Source organism: Erythrolamprus reginae, unplaced genomic scaffold (assembly GCF_031021105.1).
Source record: "Erythrolamprus reginae isolate rEryReg1 unplaced genomic scaffold, rEryReg1.hap1 H_21, whole genome shotgun sequence".
Lineage (NCBI taxonomy): Eukaryota > Metazoa > Chordata > Lepidosauria > Squamata > Dipsadidae > Erythrolamprus > Erythrolamprus reginae.
In genome coordinates this window covers 304,121-323,470 of record NW_027248475.1, presented here as the reverse complement: position 1 = coordinate 323,470, position 19,350 = coordinate 304,121, and the positions used below count along the sequence as shown (strand labels likewise).

At 42.7% G+C, this 19,350-nt stretch overlaps 1 protein-coding gene and 2 long non-coding RNA genes across 7 annotated transcripts in view; 2 read left to right on the top strand and 1 right to left on the bottom strand.

The window, feature by feature from the left end:
• Positions 1 to 14,031, bottom strand: part of LOC139155481 (uncharacterized) — a 53,525-nt gene extending 39,494 nt beyond the window's left edge. For both annotated transcript variants that reach the window (XR_011557076.1, XR_011557077.1), the window contains exon 1: positions 13,940 to 14,031. This is a non-coding gene — a long non-coding RNA (uncharacterized lncRNA). The remainder of the gene's footprint in view (positions 1 to 13,939) is intronic.
• The window catches only part of LOC139155477 (uncharacterized), a 297,390-nt gene that overhangs the window by 159,129 nt on the left and 118,911 nt on the right, over positions 1 to 19,350 (top strand). The gene's annotated exons all lie outside the window — the stretch shown is intronic.
• The window catches only part of LOC139155478 (complement factor H-related protein 1-like), a 71,466-nt gene that overhangs the window by 38,474 nt on the left and 13,642 nt on the right, over positions 1 to 19,350 (top strand). For 3 of the 4 annotated variants that reach the window (XM_070730618.1, XM_070730616.1, XM_070730619.1), the window contains 3 exons: positions 12,814 to 12,990; positions 13,382 to 13,558; positions 17,202 to 17,381. In XM_070730618.1, coding sequence (XP_070586719.1) covers positions 12,814 to 12,990; positions 13,382 to 13,558; positions 17,202 to 17,381 — 534 coding nt within the window. The remainder of the gene's footprint in view (positions 1 to 12,813; positions 12,991 to 13,381; positions 13,559 to 17,201; positions 17,382 to 19,350) is intronic. The other variant, XM_070730617.1, reaches the window with a different exon arrangement.

Here is a 19,350-nt window from a genome sequence, read left to right as displayed (position 1 = left end):
GAGACCTCCTTTAGAGTAACCATCCTTTTTCAATTTTTTAAAAAAATTGAATATAAACATTAAATAGAAGACAATAAAAATATGGATAACATATCAAAATGTACAAACAAACCAAACAAAACAACAACAACCACCACCCAAAAAAACCCAAAAAGAGTTTAGTCCTTTATCGGTAAATTGTGTTGATGTCATATGCTGTAAGTACATATAAATTAAACTGTATTCCTTCTACAGTTTTCAATTTCCAATCTGTTTAACTATTAATATCACCTCTTATCATATACATAAGTTATATCTTTATATATCTTTACTTATACATTCATTTTTCATTTTATAACATTTCTTTTCTCCCATATTTATTCCTGTAACTATGTACACTTTATGGACTCTCCTTTCCCCCTGATTTCTTTTTCTGGAATTGCAGCACCGGACTTACCCGGCAGCAGGCTTTGCTGGAGGGACCGGGAGACACCGGACCCTCATGGCAGCAGCCATCTTGAATCCCGAGCGAATTCTCGTGAGATGAGATTTCGCTCGGGAGTTCGGGCCTGTCTGGCCCGGCTGCTGATTGGTCCGGGCGGGGCCTGCTTGCCCTATATAAGGGCGAGCAGGCCCGGGGCTCTTCCTTTTCGCCCGGACAGCAAGCCACGAGCAGACACTTGTCAGTTCTGCTCGTGGCAGCCATTTTGGAGGAGCCTCGTGCGGCGGCTGCCATTTTGTGCAGCCTGTGGTGGGCGAGAAGGCCTCCTTTTGCCTTCAGGCGAAGAGGATTTATTGCGGAGCCAGCAGCAGCTGTGCCCCGCCCTGGTTTGCCCCCCAGTTTCCTGGGTTCGGGGTGTGGGGGTGCTCTCCTCCGGGGCCTCCTGGGGTGTACAGGGTCCCTGGGGGGGGTGAGGCCCACACCGCGCAGCTGGCCCATACTGGGCAGCTGGCCCATACCGGGCAGACGGCCCATACCGGGCAGACGGCCCAGACCGGGCAGATGGCCCAGTCAGGGCAGTGGTCATCGTTCCAGGGCCCGGCGAGGATGGCCCCCCCGTGGATGGCTTCCACCCCTTACGGGGCAGGTGAGGTTGCACCACACGCAGGCACTACACCGCTCCTTCCCGTGCAGGGTCCCGGTTTTATCCCGCCTGCATTGGGGAGTGGCAATAGCTTCCTGGGGGCCACTGCGGGCACATGTGGGCAAGTTTGGTCCCCGCCGGCTCCGCCGGTAGGGGCGCCAGGGGTATCTTTCCCACCTGGGGCAGGGGTGGGGGGTTGGATCCCTCCTCCGTCGGCCATTATGCCACCGCCCCCTTTGGTGTATCCACCGGGGCTTGGTGTGCTGGGGATGGGGGCCACCACGGTGTGGGACCCGTTCGCCAGCATCAAGCCTGGGGCCATCCCTTGTGGGTTGCCCGCGACACCATTGGGCTATCATCTCCACCCGTCTGTGAAGGAAGCAATCTGGCGGGGGGAATATGTCGACCTTTTCTCCCTTTTAAATAGGGAGGTCCCCAAGCAGGACAAGGAGGTGGTGCCTGGGGAGAAGGTTAAAAAAAACGAAGGTCACAAAGTGTTTCAGCTCTTGGCTGTACGCTTTTTTGACCTTCGCTTCGGTAGTAATTCAGAGGCAGCCGGGTAGGGCCGCGGCACTGCTGAAATACATAGACCTAATAGCGAGAGCCCACTTTGAGTACGCAGGTACGATCTGGAGGCACTACGATAAGGGGTTTAGGATGCGTATCGCCCATGACCCCTACTTGCCCTGGGATATGGTGGTCCCGGACCTTTGGTTCCAGGCCACGCATATGTCCGGGAAGGAAGGATGTGATAGGACCGACAGCGGTCACTTTATGGAAGAGGAGCCCGTGACGCCCGCGCCGGCCAAGGCCGCGGCGGGTGGAGTGGGAAAAGGGGCCTCTCTGGTGTGCCACGAGTTCGCCGCAAAAGGGGCGTGTTTTCGTCCCTTTTGCAGGTTTCGTCACGCATGCGGGACTTGTGGGGGGAACCATTCCGCAGCCGTGTGTCCCCGCCCCAAGAAGGGGGCGGAAAGGAAGGGCGGGGGTCCCCCAAAGCCTCCCCCACCTGTTGGGGGTAAAGGGGCCCAGTCCAATCAATTTGCAAGTGCTTGAGGGTTGGTTGGGCGACTACCACCCTCGCTCGAGAGCGGCCGCTCTCTTGCTAGGATTTTCGGAGGGATTTAGGATCCCTTACATGGGTATTAAGAGGGCCTTCATGTCTGACAACCTTAGGTCGGTTGTTGGTCATGAAGACATTGTTAGGGAGAAGATTCGGAAGGAGGTGGCCGAGGGCAGTGGTCCCCAAAAAGGCGAGTGGTGAATTTAGGTTGATTCACCATTTGTCTTTTCCAAAAGGGGAGTCAGTGAATGACTTCATTCCTGACGAGCTTTGTTCGGTCCGGTATGCATCCTTTGATGCGGCCGTGACTATGGTTAGGAAGTGTGGGACAGGAGCCCTTATGGGTAAATGCGACATTAAGTCGGCATTTCGGCTCCTCCCCATACACCCCGACGGCTTTGAGCTGTTGGGCTTCCATTTCGAGGGGGGTTATTTCGTGGACAGGGCTTTACCTATGGGTTGCTCTGTCTCGTACTCTCTGTTCGAGGGTTTTAGCACCTTTTTGGAATGGGCGCTCAGGAGGCAAAGTGGTCTGGCTTGGTGATTTCTTGTTGGCGGGGCCTGCGCATTCGGAGCAATGCTTTGCTCTAATGCGGGACTTCAAAGCCCTTTGTGCTCACTTAGGGGTGCCTTTAGCCTCTGAGAAGACCGAAGGCCCCGCCACCAGGATTACTTTTCTGGGTATTGAATTGGACTCAGAGGAGCAATCTTCCAGATTGCCCCTGGAGAAGTTGCTCAAAATCCGAAGGAAGCTTGATGAGGTGCTGGACTGCCGGAAGGTTACCCTACGGCAGCTTCAGGAATTGGCGGGCATTCTTAATTTGCCTGTCGGGTAGTTGTTCCTGGTAGGGCTTTTTCCAGGAGGTTATACGACGCGATGAAGGGGCTCCGTTTGCCCCATCATCGTACCCGCCTCTGCGCTGGGGTCAGGGCTGACCTCGGCGTGTGGCGGGATTTCTTGGTCAGGTTTAATGGTTTGTCTTTCTGGAGGCACAGGCTTCTTTTGGAAGCTGAGTTGCAGCTCTGCTCTGATGCCGCGGGGACTTGTGGTTTCGGGGTAGTGTTAGGTGACCAGTGGTGCTGGTCGGCATGGCCTCCGGAATGGAGTGCCTCTTCGTTGGTTAAGGACCTGACGTTCTTGGAGCTCTTCCCCTTAATAGTGGCCTTAGAGCTTTGGGGGGAGCAGTTTAGGGACAAGACCGTGCACTTTTGGTGTGACAACCTAGCGGTTGTCCATGTGGTGAATGCCCTGTCCTCTAAGAGCGACAGGGTCATGCGGCTTGTCCGCCATTTTGTGCACAGGTCCTTGTCCCTAAACGCATTGTTTTTGGCTAGGCATGTCCCAGGGTTGGATAACGGGGTCGCTGATGCCTTGTCCCGTGGTCAGTTGTCCAGGTTTCGGACCCTGGCCCCGTGGGCCCGAGAGTTGCCAAAAGCGTTCCCCGGCCACCTCTGGAGTCTGGGGGGGATCCAGAGTGGTGGAGAGACAAGGCATCCAGGGCAATCTCCTTGTTTGTAGCGCCCGGCACCCTCAGGGCATACCAGCGTGCAGGTAGGAGTTTGGGGATTTCAGGCAGGGCAGGGGTTACCAACTTAGTTGGCCTGTCCCTGTAGAGCACCTGGCCGAGTTTTGCGTCCAGCTTAGGCAGCGTTGCCTGTCAGTTAGGATGATCCGGTCCGGGTTAGCCGGCCTCGCCTTTCTGTCCAAGGCGGGGGGGTTTGCAGATTTTTCGGGTGACTTTCGCATCCGGAAGATGCTGGAAGGCTGGCTGAGGGAGCAAGCGGGGGCCCCTGGTGACACTCGTCGGGCTCTGACGGTGGAGCAGCTGTCTTTAATTAACGGGTTTTTTGACAGTCTGTGTGCCTCATTGTACGAGGCCCGTCTTTTTAGGGCAGCGACTTGTGTCATGTTTTTTGGGGCCCTCAGGGTCAGTGAGGCCATGCGTCGTCTCAGGCTGACATTCTGCTCCGGGCCTTCCAGTACGCTGATCTGGCCTTTAGACAAGGGGGGGTATCCCTTGTAGTAAGGCAGTCTAAGACGGATCAGCTACACAGAGGGGTTATCCAGCTTAGTGCGGCCGCCGACCAGTCGGTGTGTCCGGTGGCCGCCCTACAGCTTTATTGTGGTCTGCGGGGGTCAGGGCAAGGGTACCTGTTTAGGCATTGGGACGGTACCCCTCTGACCCGTTACCAATTTTGGGTGCTAGTGTCCAGGGCAATGGCCCGGGTAGGCATGGATCCCACCGGTTATGGAACGCATTCGTTCCGCATCGGCACTGCCACTAGCGCGGCACTTTCTGGTTTCCCAGCCCATCGGATTCGGGAGATCGGCCGCTGGCGGTCAGCGGCATATTTGGGTTATGTTAGGCCCACTGAGGATCCTAGGCAGGGCTTAGGCTGGGTAACCTCTCTGTGTGTGTCTTCTTGCAGGTCCCCAGGCTAACATGAAACCAACGGCGCTGCTGTGTGGCCACAGCATGATATTTTGGGCCGGCCGCTCAGCAGCCAGGAGCGCCATCAGGACCCAGCTGTCCCTGGGGCAGTGGGTCAAGGTTGCCTGGATGGGCCAGAGAGGTATGCGGTGGGAGGGTCTCCTACCGGCGTTGCTGGGCGGTCAGCATTCTGTGGCTGCGCCCGGCAGTATGGCTGGGGCGGCTCCTCGGGGTCGTGCCCAGGTGGGTTTGGGTGGGCAGCGTCCTGTGGCCGCACCCAGGTGGCTGGTATTGCACTTAGGAGGCAATGACCTGTGCATGCTGGGAGGCCTGGCGCTGATCATCCAGGCACGCGAAGACCTGCAAAGGCTTCGTGAGGTGTGGCCCACCACGCAAGTGGTGTGGTCAGAGATCCTACCTAGGATCGTGTGGAGGGACGCCTCTTCCCTTAGGGCCATTCACCGGGCGAGACGTAGGGTGAATAGGGCTCTGGGTAAAACAGTTAGGGAACTAGGTGGGGTTGTAGTGGCCCATCCCCTTATCACAATAGACCGGCCATGGCTTTACCGGACCGACGGCGTTCACCTGTCAGAACAGGGGAACGCCATTTTCTTACAGGATCTGCAGCGGTCTCTGCGTGAGCTGGCGCAGCTAGAGGGGGGAGTCGGGGGGCCAAGATAGAGATCTGACCCCCGCTCCGTGGCAGGTTAGGGGCGGAAAACTGGGGTGGTTTAGCAACCCCGCGTTCTCCCTTGGGCATCTTTGGGGATGATTGACAGGTTCTCCGCAAGCTCATGGAGGGAGTGCCTGCCTGAGCAGCTGGGGGGAACCTGTCTTTGGGTCCTGCACCTTTAATTCCTGGATTCGGGGTAGCCGGTGGGACCCCCCTCATGCAAAGCATGGCAGGGTCGCAGGTGATGGACTGGTCCCTCACCTGGACTTGCATCGAGATACGCCCATGAGTTGCCCAGGAAGTTTTTTGTCATAACGTCATTTCCGCCCCGGAAGTATTTGTTTGACCCTGCAGGTCCATTTCCGGGTCATAGTTGATTATGCTAATTTATGCAAATTTAATGAATAAATTATGCAAATTTATGTTAATAAAAATGACCCAGTTTAAATCCAGCTCTTGTGTCCGTGTCGTTACTCCGTCTCTCCAGCAAAACATGCTCTAAACCTCATACAATTCTGAATCTTCTTTGTCATTTAGATCATACATTAGTTTATCTAATTCTGCACACTCTAGTATTTTTCTAATAATAAATGTATCATTTGGTATCCTATTCTGTTTCCAATGTTATGCCAAGGTTATTCCTGTTGATGTTAATATATGTAGAATGATGTATCAATATTTTCTTTCCATTTTTCCATCGAATATACCTAATAGGAATGCTTCCGGCTTCATATTTATTTTGTGTTTTGTTATTTCTTCCAACCATTTGTGAATTTTGTTCCACATTTTTTTTTTAATCGGGCAGGTCCACCACATATGGTAATAGGTTCCATTACTTTGATGGCATTTCCAATATTAAGCATTCGTATTTTTATACACCAGCCTGGGTCATCCGAGAAGGGTGGCACATTCTTGTCAATCTCGCTGGTGGAAGGTGCCATCTGTAGAACATTTTATATTGGTTTTATTTTTATGTGGTGGCTTTTGTTAATTTATAGTGTAGGGTTCAAATTTTTTCCCACTGATTGATGTTTGGCCAAATTTTTTGGCCCAATTTATCATTTAACTATTTCTTCCACGAATCTTTGGAGAGGGGCGGCATACAAATCCAAATAATAAATAAATAAATAAAATTCTATAATTCAATAAATATTTATAAATTTTTGTTATATTTTTTCCTCTGGTCCTAATAGGATTTTGTCTAATTCTGTTCTTCCTTTTGCTATCCTATATTTCTTTATTAATTAAATTTGGAACTAATTTGGTGATATAGCCACCAATCTAACTTAATACCTTTTTGTTTTATACTTTCTAAGTCTTTTAAATTTCCTTTTGAATCTAGAGTTTCTTCATATCTTATTATATTTTGTGTATCCTAGAGCGTTGGGATATATAACTGCTTCCATGTCTGAGAGCCACCTCCATAGTGTTGTAGTTTTATTTTAAGCCAAATTCATAGTAATGATTCCCTGATTTTATGATTGTAAAAGTAAGAATGATTTGTGTTTTTCGTACCATATAAAACTGATGCTGCACTTGGCCATCCGCTGCTTGGCCAGGAGACATGCCCGCCACCCTGCCACCTCCTTGCCGGCTATGGGCACTCGAGACCTACTTCATGGAGCAACCCAAACAGGTGACAATAGAAAATGGCCCTGGACTGGCAAGGCCCCTGGATGCTTCGCTGGCTGTTGGGCAACCCGCCTCCCCACCGAGGTCGGCCTGCCAGATTCAGACTTTTCAGAGCTCCAGGAGGCCAGAGAAGCAGGTGTCTCCTGGTAGTGGTTTCTGACCAATTTCTCCAGCACCATGCAGCCCTTTCAGTCAATTTCTGAGGAGCCCAGACCCAGCAAATCAGCTGCAGCAGTGGAGGGTGAGGGGAAGAGACAGAGCGTCTCTCCACTGAGCAACATCCTCCCTCCAACAATTCTGCACAAGTAAGACTACCTCCGCCCCGCCCCTCATTCCATTCTGGACTGCAACGTCTTACCTGTGCAGAAGTGGGCAAGGAAGAGGGAGGATCTCGCTCAACATAGGGGCATCCTCCCCTTGCCCTCTGAGGAGCAGTAGATTTGTTCGAGTCTGGGCTCAGCAGACAGCAGCGCTGGGCCAGGCCTCCAGCACTGTGCTCCCAAAGGCCACTACTTGCTCAGGGCAGCTGCCACATCGCTGCTCCAAGAGATGCCTATGGCATGGGAGAGCACAGCAGGCCGCATGGGCAGAGCTCAGGGGTGCTGATGCTGCTGGCTAGGGTGGGAAGATTCACATGCGCAGCAGCCAAATGTCATGTGCATGGAGTGTGCATGGCATGTGCACTGCTGGCATTTTTGCTGGTGGAATGGTGTTCCACGCCATGGTGCCTGTGGCCCATCTCTGATAGTATCTACATGCTTCTATTTAATTACAGAAGGGAAGAAAGACTACTTATATCACACACTTCAAATATCACTCAGCATTCCGTTTCTTAAATCTATTACCCTTGTTATCTTTGATTATTAGATTACTCCAGATTCTCTCTCAGCACTAACCAAAATCAATATCTCAAATCCCTCTGTCCTTTTTCTTCTTAGGTTGTGCTTATACTTCACAATCTACTTATTTCTTGTTTATAATAACACCTTTCCCCTCTCTTTTTTCTAAACAAACTCTATCTTCAAGAGTATACCTAATTTAATGTTCCAGTCCCCTTTTTATTTGGAATGGCATTCACAATTCCTTATTACCTATAGCCAAAATTAGTTTATTAAATTTTATCTGTTTTCTTCTTTCCACTGAGTACTATTTTTCACCCCACTTTTTACTATTATTCCATGTCTTTCCTTAATATCTCAGAATGTACTTGTTTCTCAAGTTCACTCACTCCAAATCACTTTTCAAAAAAAAAGAAGGGGTTTTTTTCCTCCCTATCAGAGTCTCAAGTGTTCTTTCTTCTTTTGCCTTCCATTCTTTAGCACTTCATTGGATAGAGCACTTTCTCCAGGAAACTTTCCAACAATAGTTCAAAATCCTCTGCATCTCTGGATCCCTTTTCCAATATCTCCTAATACCTCATACATTTCGCTCTTCTCTTGCCTGGTCTGGCAATCTCTCCAGCAGCCACCCTCGATCCTCTCCTCTTGCTCTCCACACTCCAATCTGCTTCAATCTTCAGTTGTCTCCTCCTGTCGTCTCATGCCCTCCATTCTCCATTCACTCCATCTGGTGATTGCTCTGGCAGCTGCCCTGGATTGTCTCCTTTGTCCTCCTCTAACTCTCCTCTCCTCACTCCAATCCACTTCAATCCCGAGCCGTCTCCAGTCATCCTCTTTTTTCCTCACTTTCCACACTCTTCACTGACTATAGTCCTCTCTCCGCACTCTCCTTCACTCCTTCACTCTGCAAATCGTCAGAATCTCCTCCTCCATTTCAAGATGTCATCTCCCAATTCTGCACTGTCATGACTGCTTTCTCCTCTCTGCTCTTTCCAACCTCACCCAGTCAGCTATTCAAGGCTTAATATTTAGGTAACTTTTAAGAGAAAAAAGTCTCCATGAAAACTCAAAGTCTCTCTCAATTAAATTTCTGAGCCTTATTTACTTTTCCATTGATTTTAATTTAACTGATTATTGTCTCTTACACTTTGTCTGTTTAATGACACTTGTCTCACTCTAAGCCATTCTTCATCTCCGATCTCACCAAGGCTTCAAAGGATTCTTTTCAGAGGTTCACGAGATACACATTAAACATTCAGGTTTTCTTTAGGGAAAATAGAGTCCATCAAGCAATTTACCATTTACCCTATTCGCTTCCTCTCTTTGAAGTTAAGATGCCATGTCTCTGGATCCCCTTCTCATGTTGATCTCTTCTGAGCCTGGCTACAGGGTCTTCCACCTGATGCAGTGGGAAGCAGTACCCTTCCACATCTGCAGCAGACTATCCACTTTATTTCACACAATCTCCTCCAGATGATCGCCTGCCATTTCCAGCAAAGACCACAGTTAGCTTTCCTTGCACCGCTCTGACATAGCGCCACCCCAGAATTCCAGTTCTGTAAAACCATTCCTATCACTTAGCAGGCCCTTACATCTACAAGAGGAGAAGCCTCTTCTTCCTCACTGTCCAACCTGGGTGCCGGTTGCATGGGCTGCTGTTGGGCCATAACAATTTCTCTTTGAGAAAGTCAGTGCAGTTATGCACATCTAAAACCAAACTTTAATCAATTTCTTCAGGTTTTTTTCCTTGCTACAGAAAATGTATTTAAGTAAATGCATAATACAATTAAATAATACATTAATGTATGCTCTTCCGACTTAATTATATAGAGTATCTCTCAAAATCTTCTGTGATATAGATGGTCCTTGATTTACAACTGTTCATTTAGTGACTGTTCAAAGCATTGAAAAAATTGACTTATGATCGCTTTTCACTTATGACTGTTGCAGCATTCTAAAGGTCACATGATCAAACTTCAGATATTTGGCACGTAGTTCATATTTATTATGGTTGCAGTGTCCTAGGCTCCTGTGATCAGCTTATATGACCTCCTGACCAGCTAAGTTGATGGGGAAGGCAAATTCACAATTTATTACTATCTTAATAAATACAAAGGTCCAGTTAATAAGTGTGGCAATAAAAGTCATAAAATGGGGCAAACTCATTTAACAAATGTTTCACTTAGCAACATAAATTTTGGGCTCAATTATGACTCAAGGACTACCTGTATTTAGAATTTTATTTTTAAAAATGTATTGAAATAGACAGTCTCCTTTAAATGAACTCTTTGCAAATGCTAGGGTAAACTGAATAGGGCTATTGCATCTTAATTTTCTAAAACTGCTATTGGTAATAATATGCTGATTTTTTTAATATTTAAAAAAATCTTGGCATAAATTGATTTGTACTGAAAGTTGTCTTTTCATCCCCCCCCCTCCCTGAAAAGCCATATGGTTCAGCCTAGAAATCTCCAATGCTTCACTGAAACAAGATAATAGAAAACAGTATGATTTTGGAAAAATAATAAATTATACATGTAATCATGGATATGATACTAAATAACCTACTAAATCCTTCTCCAGATCCCGTCTGCCAAACAATGTCGGTCAGCAGGCCCACGGGGAAGGACCTTCTCAGTGGCAGCTCCAAACCTGTGTAACCAACTGCCCCTGGAGATTCACAATATCCCTACCCTACAGCCCTTCTGGAAAGCCATTAAGATCTGGCTCTTCCGGCGGGACTGGGATCATGAATGACTGAGTGTATGAATGGTGTTAGAAGGATTATTAATAGCTTCCATATTTTATTTTGATATTGTAACTTTTGTACTGTTTTAAAATGTTGTTAGCTGTCCAGAGTGCACTGGAATTGTGCAGCATACAAATCGTGATAGATAGATAGATAGATAGATAGATAGATAGATAGATAGATAGATAGATAGATAGATAGATAGATGATAGATAGATAAGACAATGGGTAGGATCCTTCCTTTGTAAAAGTACAGTAATTTTATTTTTGGACTTCTCAAAGTAATTGTTTTATAAACAAAATTGTTGAAAAGCGATGATTAAAGGAAAGAGGCCAAACTTGCTGTCTTACTATTTTAGATTATGTGGACTCAGACAAACATGCATTTGTTGTTCCAGAAATTGAATGATTCTTTACATTGTATGGGCAAGAAAGCCTAGATTATATTAATCAATGGAAGCATTATTGGAACCGATCAAAACAAACAATTTTGTGTCTTCATTTGACCTAATGTTGATGATATATGTTGTCATAATTTATTTTTGGCCTATATTCTCTCTTGAATCACTTCAGGAAATTGAAGTTTTCTATCCTCTATCAATTTAGATCCAACAGTCTTATTATTATTTATTAGATTTGTATGCTGCCCTGAGTCTTCGGAGAAGGATGGCATACAAATCTAATAAATAATAATAATAATAATAATAATAATAATAATAATAATAATAACAATAATAACAATAATAACAATAATAATAACAATAATAATAATAATAATAATAATAATAATAATAATAATAATAACAACATGTCCAAAACTCTGTATCGTTGAAAATGCTGGAATTAGTGAAGATACAATGAAGAAGTACATGAATGGCGAGCAAATAACTTATCAGTGTAATGATGATTTTGAGATATCTGGATCAGCTGATGTAACGTGTAGACAAAATAAGTGGTCACACTTGCCAAAATGCCTAGGTAGTAATATATGGTCTATATTTTTGCTGAGATTCACAAAATTCGTATGGAAAGTACATTTTTTTAAAAATTCAGAAATGAAATATTATTAATTTGAACCATTCACCCAAGATGAGCTGATCTGTGTTGTTGCTCTACATTTTTCTGTTTGACAAATAGATAAGTGTGTGGGCATTTTGATGCACTCATCATTTTCCCACACATTCTCAATTGCCCAAGTTCCAACCCACAGACCAGCATTCCCCCTCAGATGGTGCACAAAAAGGAGCAAAATATAGCCTTTACTAGTCAGGAAAAATATTAAGTTACAACTTAATTGCAGGACTACTGCTTATTTACCACATTTTTCAGAGTATAAGACTCACCAGAGCATAAGACACACCTTAGTTTGGGGGAGGAAAACAAGGAAAAAACAAATCTGCCTCTGTCACCCAGCAATTTGCTTCCCAGCAAATAGCAAATAGTACAGATGATATACACTGTTTACTGTATATTTCTGTGCATGTGTATCTAACCCATAGAAATATCAAAGAATTGGAGATATATATATCATGGCAGTATATTAATGCCAACAGGTTTTCTTAAATGTAGTCACATTAACTCATCCCAATTATTTAAACAGATATACTCCAAACATGACTATTTTATTTTGTTAAAAAATGCATTGAACTTCTGAAATAGACAATCTCCTATGAATTAATTCTTTGCAAAGGTTAGGGTAAACTAAATAGTGCACTTGCATCCAAGTGTTGGTCATGACCTTTAAAGCCCTACATGGCATTGGACCAGAATACCTCCGGAACCGCCTGCTACCGCACGAATCCCAGCGGCCGATAAGGTCCCACAGATTGGCCTTCTCCGGGTCCCGTCGACTAAACAATGTCGTCTGGTGGGCCCCAGGGGAAGAGCCTTCTCTGTGGCAGCCCCGGCCCTCTGGAATCAACTCCCCCCCGTAGATTAGAACTGCTCCCACCCTCCTTGTCTTCCGTAAACTACTTAAGACCCACTTATACCGCCAGGCATGGGGGATTTGAGACACCTTTCCCCCAGGCTTATTATAATTTATGTTTGGTATGTATGTGCTGTTTGGTTTTTTAATTATGATAGGGTTTCTAGTTTTTTCTTAATATTAGATTTGTGCCTATATATATTGTTTTATCGTTTGTTGTGAGCCGCCCCGAGTCTTCGGAGAGGGGCGGCATACAAATCTAATAAATTATTATTATTATTATTATTATTATTATTATTATTATTATTATTATTATCTTAACTTTCTAAAACTGCTATTGATAATAATATGCTGATTTTAAAAAAATATTTGAAGAAATCTTGACATAAATTGATTTCTACTGAAAATTGTTTTTTCATCCCTCCCCCACCCCCCAGAGACGTCGTGTGGTCCAGCTCCAGAAATTCCCAATGCTTCACTGGAGCAAGATGATACAGAACTATATGATTCTGGAAAAATATTAAATTATATATGCAATGATGGATTTGATACTGAAGAACTTACTAAAAAGACATGTATAAAAGGAGAATGGGTAGGATCCTTCACTTGTAAAGGTACAGTAATTTGATTTTTGAACTTCACAAATTAATTGTTTTTGAAACAACATTGTTGAAAAGCGATGCTTAAAAGAAATAGGCCAAACTTGCTGTCTTACTCTTTCAATCTATTTGGATTCAGACAAACAGGCATTTGTTGTTCTAGAAATTGAATTATTCTTTACATTGTATGGTAAAAAAAAGCCTAGATTAAATTAACCAATGGAAGCATTATTGGATTCGATCAACATGAACCATTTTGTGTCTTTAGCTGGCCTAATGTTGATGATATATTTTGTGTCTTTAGCTGGCCTAATGTTGATGATATATTTTGTCATAATTTATTTTTGGCCTATATTCTTTTCAATCACTTCAGGAAATTGAAGTTTTGTATCCTCTATCAATTTAGATGCAACATGTCCCACACCCCCTATAGTTGAAAATGCTAGAATTAGTGAAGATACAATAAAGAAGTACACGAATGGCGAGAAAATAACTTATCAATGTAATCACGGTTTTGAGATATCTGGATCAGCTACTGTAACATGTAGACAAAATAACTGGTCACGCTTGCCAAGATGTCAAGGTAGGAATATATGGCCTATATTTTTGCTGAGATTCACAAAATTCACATGGAGAGTACATTTTTTAAAATTCAGAAATGAAATATTATTTATCTTATTAATTAATCCACAGAGAGGGGCGTATCAGAGGTTGCATTTGCGGAAGCTAGTCTCTTTGTGCCCAAACAGCAAACCAGTCCAGCCAGCCCACCAATCCAACCAGTCAGCCAGCCACAGACTAGTAGAAATGGAGTTAAAAAATTAAACACAGCAGCAGTAGAAAGTTGTGGAAAAATATATTTACTTCTTTATACTACTACTACTACAATTACTACTGTCTATACTATACATACAATAAACTAGTCTCTTACTAGTACTTTGCTACAACTATCTTAGTTCAATACCTTCCAGGAACCAACTTGTACAGCATTTCAGCTTTTTCAAAGCATATTTCCACGAACAGCACCAGCACACAAGCTAACAGCAAATAGGGAGAGAACAGACATAGAAAGAGCAGGGAGCTCTTGCCTAATTAAATACAATTCACATAATTGCTAGGTTGCGGCAGGCTCAACTGCCTCTGAATGACTCAGCATTCTTAACAGAGGCCTACATTCTGTATTAAGATATTACCCAGGGATTTTTAATTCCTGACATGGCGGCATACAAATCCAATAAACAAACAAACAAACAAACATATAAATAAATTTTAAAAATCTGAACCATTCACCCAAGATGAAGTGTTGTTCTTATTCTTTTCTGTTTGACAAATAGATAAGCCTGTGGGCATTTTGATACAATCATTATTTTTCCACACATCTTCAATTGCCCAACTTCCAACCTACAGGCCAGCATTCCCCCTCAGGTGGCCCACAAAAAGGAGCAAAATATAGTCTTTAACTAATCAGGAAAAAATTAAGTTACACCTTAATTGCAGGACTACTCTTCAGAATAATTAGAAAGGATGGGAGATTATTGCCATTTGTAACTGGTATCTTAAGTTCTAGAGAGAGGAGTCACTGAGAGCTGGGAGACAGGATGAAGTTGAACTTCCTCCAATTTGAAATGTCTTATTTTCTGCTTAAAAAGAAATGCAGTTCATTACTTTTGGTAGTGTTTTCTCTGCTTTAGCATTTCCTAATCGGAGGGTGGGGTGTCAGCCTAGATTTTATTTATTTTATTTATTTATTTTGTCCAATACACAATGAGTTTTTTAGTGGGTGGGTGTATGTATGTGTGTGTGTGTGTGTGTGTGTGTGTGTGTATATATATATATATATATATGTCACATGTTTAAGCTGAATTAGAAAATTAAGGGAGACTAGGATAGATCTATATACACACACACACACACACATAGTAAAATAAATGATGAAGGTTATAGAGGAGATACTCATAGTAAAATATATCTAAGTAAGAATATAAAAGAAGATATAGTAATAGAACATATCAATGAAAGAATAGAAGAAGAGATATAGGAATAGAAGAAAGGTATAGGAGATTTATTTATTTATTTATTTATTTATTTATTTATTTATTTATTTATTTATTTTATTTTTATGCCGCCCTTCTCCTTAGACTCAGATATAGGAGATATAGGAGAGCAATAGGACAGGGGACGGAAGACACTCTAGTGCACTTGTACTCGCCCCTTACTGAATCTGGATAGGTCAACCGTAGATAATCTAAGGGTAAAGTGTTGGGGGTTTGGGGATGACACTGTGGAGTCTGGTAATGAGTTCCACGCTTTGACAACTCGGTTACTGAAGTCATATTTTTTACAGTCAAGTTTGAAGCGGTTAATATTAAGTTAATATTAAGATATCCAGTCTATTTGAGGTCATGGAAACCCAGCAGGAGGGACACATTTTAAATTAGTGCAGGTTTTATGTCTGGAAATAGCACTTATGATTACCTTGCCTACCTTGAATGATCAAGCTTGTTTGCTTATTTGCCATATTTTTTGGAATATAAGATGCACCAAAGCATAAAATGCATCTTAGTTTTGGGAAAGGAAAACAAGGAAAAACAAATCTGCATCTGTCTCCCAGCAATTTGTCTCCCAGCAAACAGCACAGATGATATACACTGTTTGCTGTGTATTTCTGTGCATCTGAGTCTAATAATAGAAATAGCAAAGAATTGGAGAAATGTAGATTATAGCATTATATTAATGCCAACAGGTTTTCTTAAACGTCATCACACCAACTCTTTCCAATTATTTAAATAGATCTACTCCAATCATGACTAAGTCAGGGTTTAACTCAGCTGCCTTAACTTTATATTAAACAGGACCACTGCTAGATTTCAGATGATACTTTTACAGATACTGTTAAAATTGATATGGCTATCTGGAAGTACAGTTATTCTCAACAATTTAAAAGGAGATACAACAACACTAAGCTCTTCAGATCAAGCATTTATTTTAAAAGGATTTTTCATTTTGTTAAGTTGTCTAGGACAATAAGAAAGCAGTGTTTAAAAAATAAGTCTAATAATTTGAACATTGTACAGGCATTTATAGTTATTGACTTATCTCCTTGCAGCAAACAACAAACAAAATTCTGTCTTCCCTCTCCCTGCCAGTGATTTGCCTCCATGCAGCTTTAATTTCACTTACATTTAAAAATATGGGTTTGCCTGCAGCTTCAATCAAACAGTTGAGGGTTGAAAGGCATATAATCAGTGGCTTATGCTAATCAGGCTATGGGCTGCTTGCTGCAAGGAGGTAAATTGCTGGGAGGAAGAAACCAAAAGGTGTGGGTACTGGGGGACTACAGCAACCATGTTTTCACCCTCTTTTGCGGGGGTAAAAGGTGTGTTTTATAATCCACTTCTATCCCATCACAATCTAGAGACAGTTAGCTGCTTATATAGAGTATAAAAACGAAGTATAACAGCCTCATTACAATCAACTGTAAAAATAGTAAAGCAACAGAACAGACTAAGTGGTCTTTATATTAATCTGTTCTCTCTCATCCAGATCTGATGGTTTCCAGACATCAGCAAAGGATATTGAGACCATTTCCCTCACAGCCTAGAGTAGAGGATCACAGTTGCATCCATTGCTTTGCGGCTTCGTAACAGACTGATTAGAAGGGAAAAGGCCAGAATAGTTCATCATGCAGAGATCATTCACCCGATAGCTTCTTTTCTGCATGTAGTTCATAGAAGGATTTAAATTTCTTGCAAAATAATCCAGTTTTCAATACAATATTTTAGAATTGCTCTAATGCACAGATACCATCTAAGTATTAATGTTGTATTCTTATTTAGCTTTTACAAACAAAATTAGAAAAGAGACTGTATACAGATTCTCCCACCCTCTGAGTTAACAATAATCCTACAAAAGGAGTTTCAGAGAAAATGATTTACACAAAGAACTCAGTACCACTAATCTAAGACTGATCAGATATCATGATAGTAATGATTGAAGGCACCCAGTTTCATTTCTTCAAGGAGGAAGAGGACGTTCCACTCTCTATAGTCTCACCTTCCGCTCACCTCAAAGGGAACAGACCCTGCAGGGCCACCTTTGTATTTTCTGTGCCATATGATATGTACTGTCAATTTTGGTTTAAAAAGTTAAAGTGAGAGCATGTTTACAGAAGTTTGTTTTGGGAAAACCAAGTGCATTTAACTGAACCATTTTTGTTACTATTTTAGATGTAAGATGTTCTTCTCCCCCTGAAATTCAAAATGGTCAGATTGTTGGTGACATAAAGGAGAAGTATTTCCCCCAGGAGAAAGTGTATTATCAATGCAGCACACGTTATACTTTTCTTGGATCTTCTTTCATTACATGTTTGAAGAAACGTTGGGAACAACAACTACCACGTTGTACAGGTATTTGTACAGATCTTCACTACGTAGAACTGAAGTTAAAAAGTGGAAATGAATTTGTTTTTATTTCACTGGCTCTTTCGTGTTATTTTGAAAAAAGTTCTGTCAGACTTTTTCAATACTATATTATATACCAATATTGTATAATAATGTCTTTTGTAAACTACTCAAGACTCACTTATACCGCCAGGTATGCGGTAGGGTTTTATATGTTTTTAATATTAAATTTGTTCCACTACTATATTGTTTTTATTACTGTTGTGAGCAGCCCCGAGTCTTCGGAGAGGGGCGGCATACAAATCTAATAAATAATAATAATAATAATAATAATAATAATAATAATAATAATAATATGCTATAATATGCTATAATTGAAAAATTTAATGTCCCGGTTGAATTGTGAAATTAGATTTTATTTATTTATTTTTGTTAGGCATATATGGAATGAGGTGAAGTCAATAGTAGATAGTCTAAGGTTAAGAATGTAAGGATTTGGGGAAGAAAGCAGAGAATCAGGCAGTTTATTACATGCATTGATCACTCTGTTGCTGAAGTCCTATTGTCTGCAATCGAGTTTGGAGCAGTTTACATTGTATCTATAGTGACTCGTGTATTGTTGCAGTTGAAGCTAAAATAGTCACTGATTGGTAGGACAATGTAGGAGCTAATTTTATGTGCTAAACTTAAGTCAGACCTAAGTTGGTGTAGTTCTAAATTGTCTAAAAACAAATGGTGGCATAAGGTATTCTGTTGCAAACAACGGAGCAGAAGACTCTTCTCTTGAAATATCTCTCGACATTCTCAATTGTCTTAGATAGATAGATTTTTATTGTCCGTGTGATTGGACACACAAGGAATTTGTCTTGGTGCATATGCTCTCAGCGTACATAAAATAAAATATACATTTGTCAAGAATCATGTGGTACAACACTTAATGATTTTCATAGGGGTCAAATAAGCAATGAAGAAGCAATATTAATAAAAATCTTAGGATATAAGCAACAAGTTACAGTTATACAGTCAACATGGGAGGAAATGGGTGATAGGAATGATGAGGAAAACTAGTAGAATAGAAGTGCAGATTTAGTAGAAAGTCTGACAGTGTTGAGGGAATTATTTGTTTAGTACAGTGATGGCGTTCGGAAAAAAACTGTTCTTCTGTCTGGTTGTCTTGGTGTGCAGTACTCTGTAGCGATGTTTTGAGGGTAGGAGTTGAAACAATTTGTGTCCAGGATGTGAGGGGTCAGTAAATATTTTCCCCACCCTCTTTTTGACTCGTGCAGTACACAGGTCCTCAATGGAAGGCAGGTTGGCAGCGATTGTTTTTTCTGCAGTTCTGATTATCCTCTGGAGTCTGTGTCGGTTTTGTTGGGTTGCAGCACCAAACCAGATGGTTATAGAGGTGCAGATGACAAACTCAATGATTCCTCTGTAGAACTGTATCAGCAGCTCTTTGGGCAGTTTGAGCTTACTAAGCTGGCGCAGAAAGAACATTCTTTGTTGTGCTTTTTTAATGATGTTTTTTATGTTAGGTGAACATTTTAGGTCTTGAGATATGATAGAACCTAGAAATTTGAAGGTCTCTACTGTCAATACTGTGTTGTCTAGTATTGTGAGAGGTGGAAGGGTTTCTCCTAAAGTCTACCACCATTTCTACAGTTTTGAGTGTGTTCAGTTCTGGTCACACCACAAGGATAGTTATTCAACCTCCCGTCTGTATGCGGATTCATCATTCCTGTGTACAACTTGTGGGTTCTCATAGACTCACAATGCCTGCTCAATGGCGCATGTAACATTGCTGTTACATGAGTTGCGCTAGTTGCTGGTTTGTTTCCAGGTCCAATTCAACATGTTTGTTATCATCTTTAAAGCCCTTCATGGCACAGGGAACTATTTCACCTCAATGGGATTAGCCAGTCACATGATCTTTAAGCCACCCCTGGTCAAGCCACTCCCACCTGGTAACATGGCT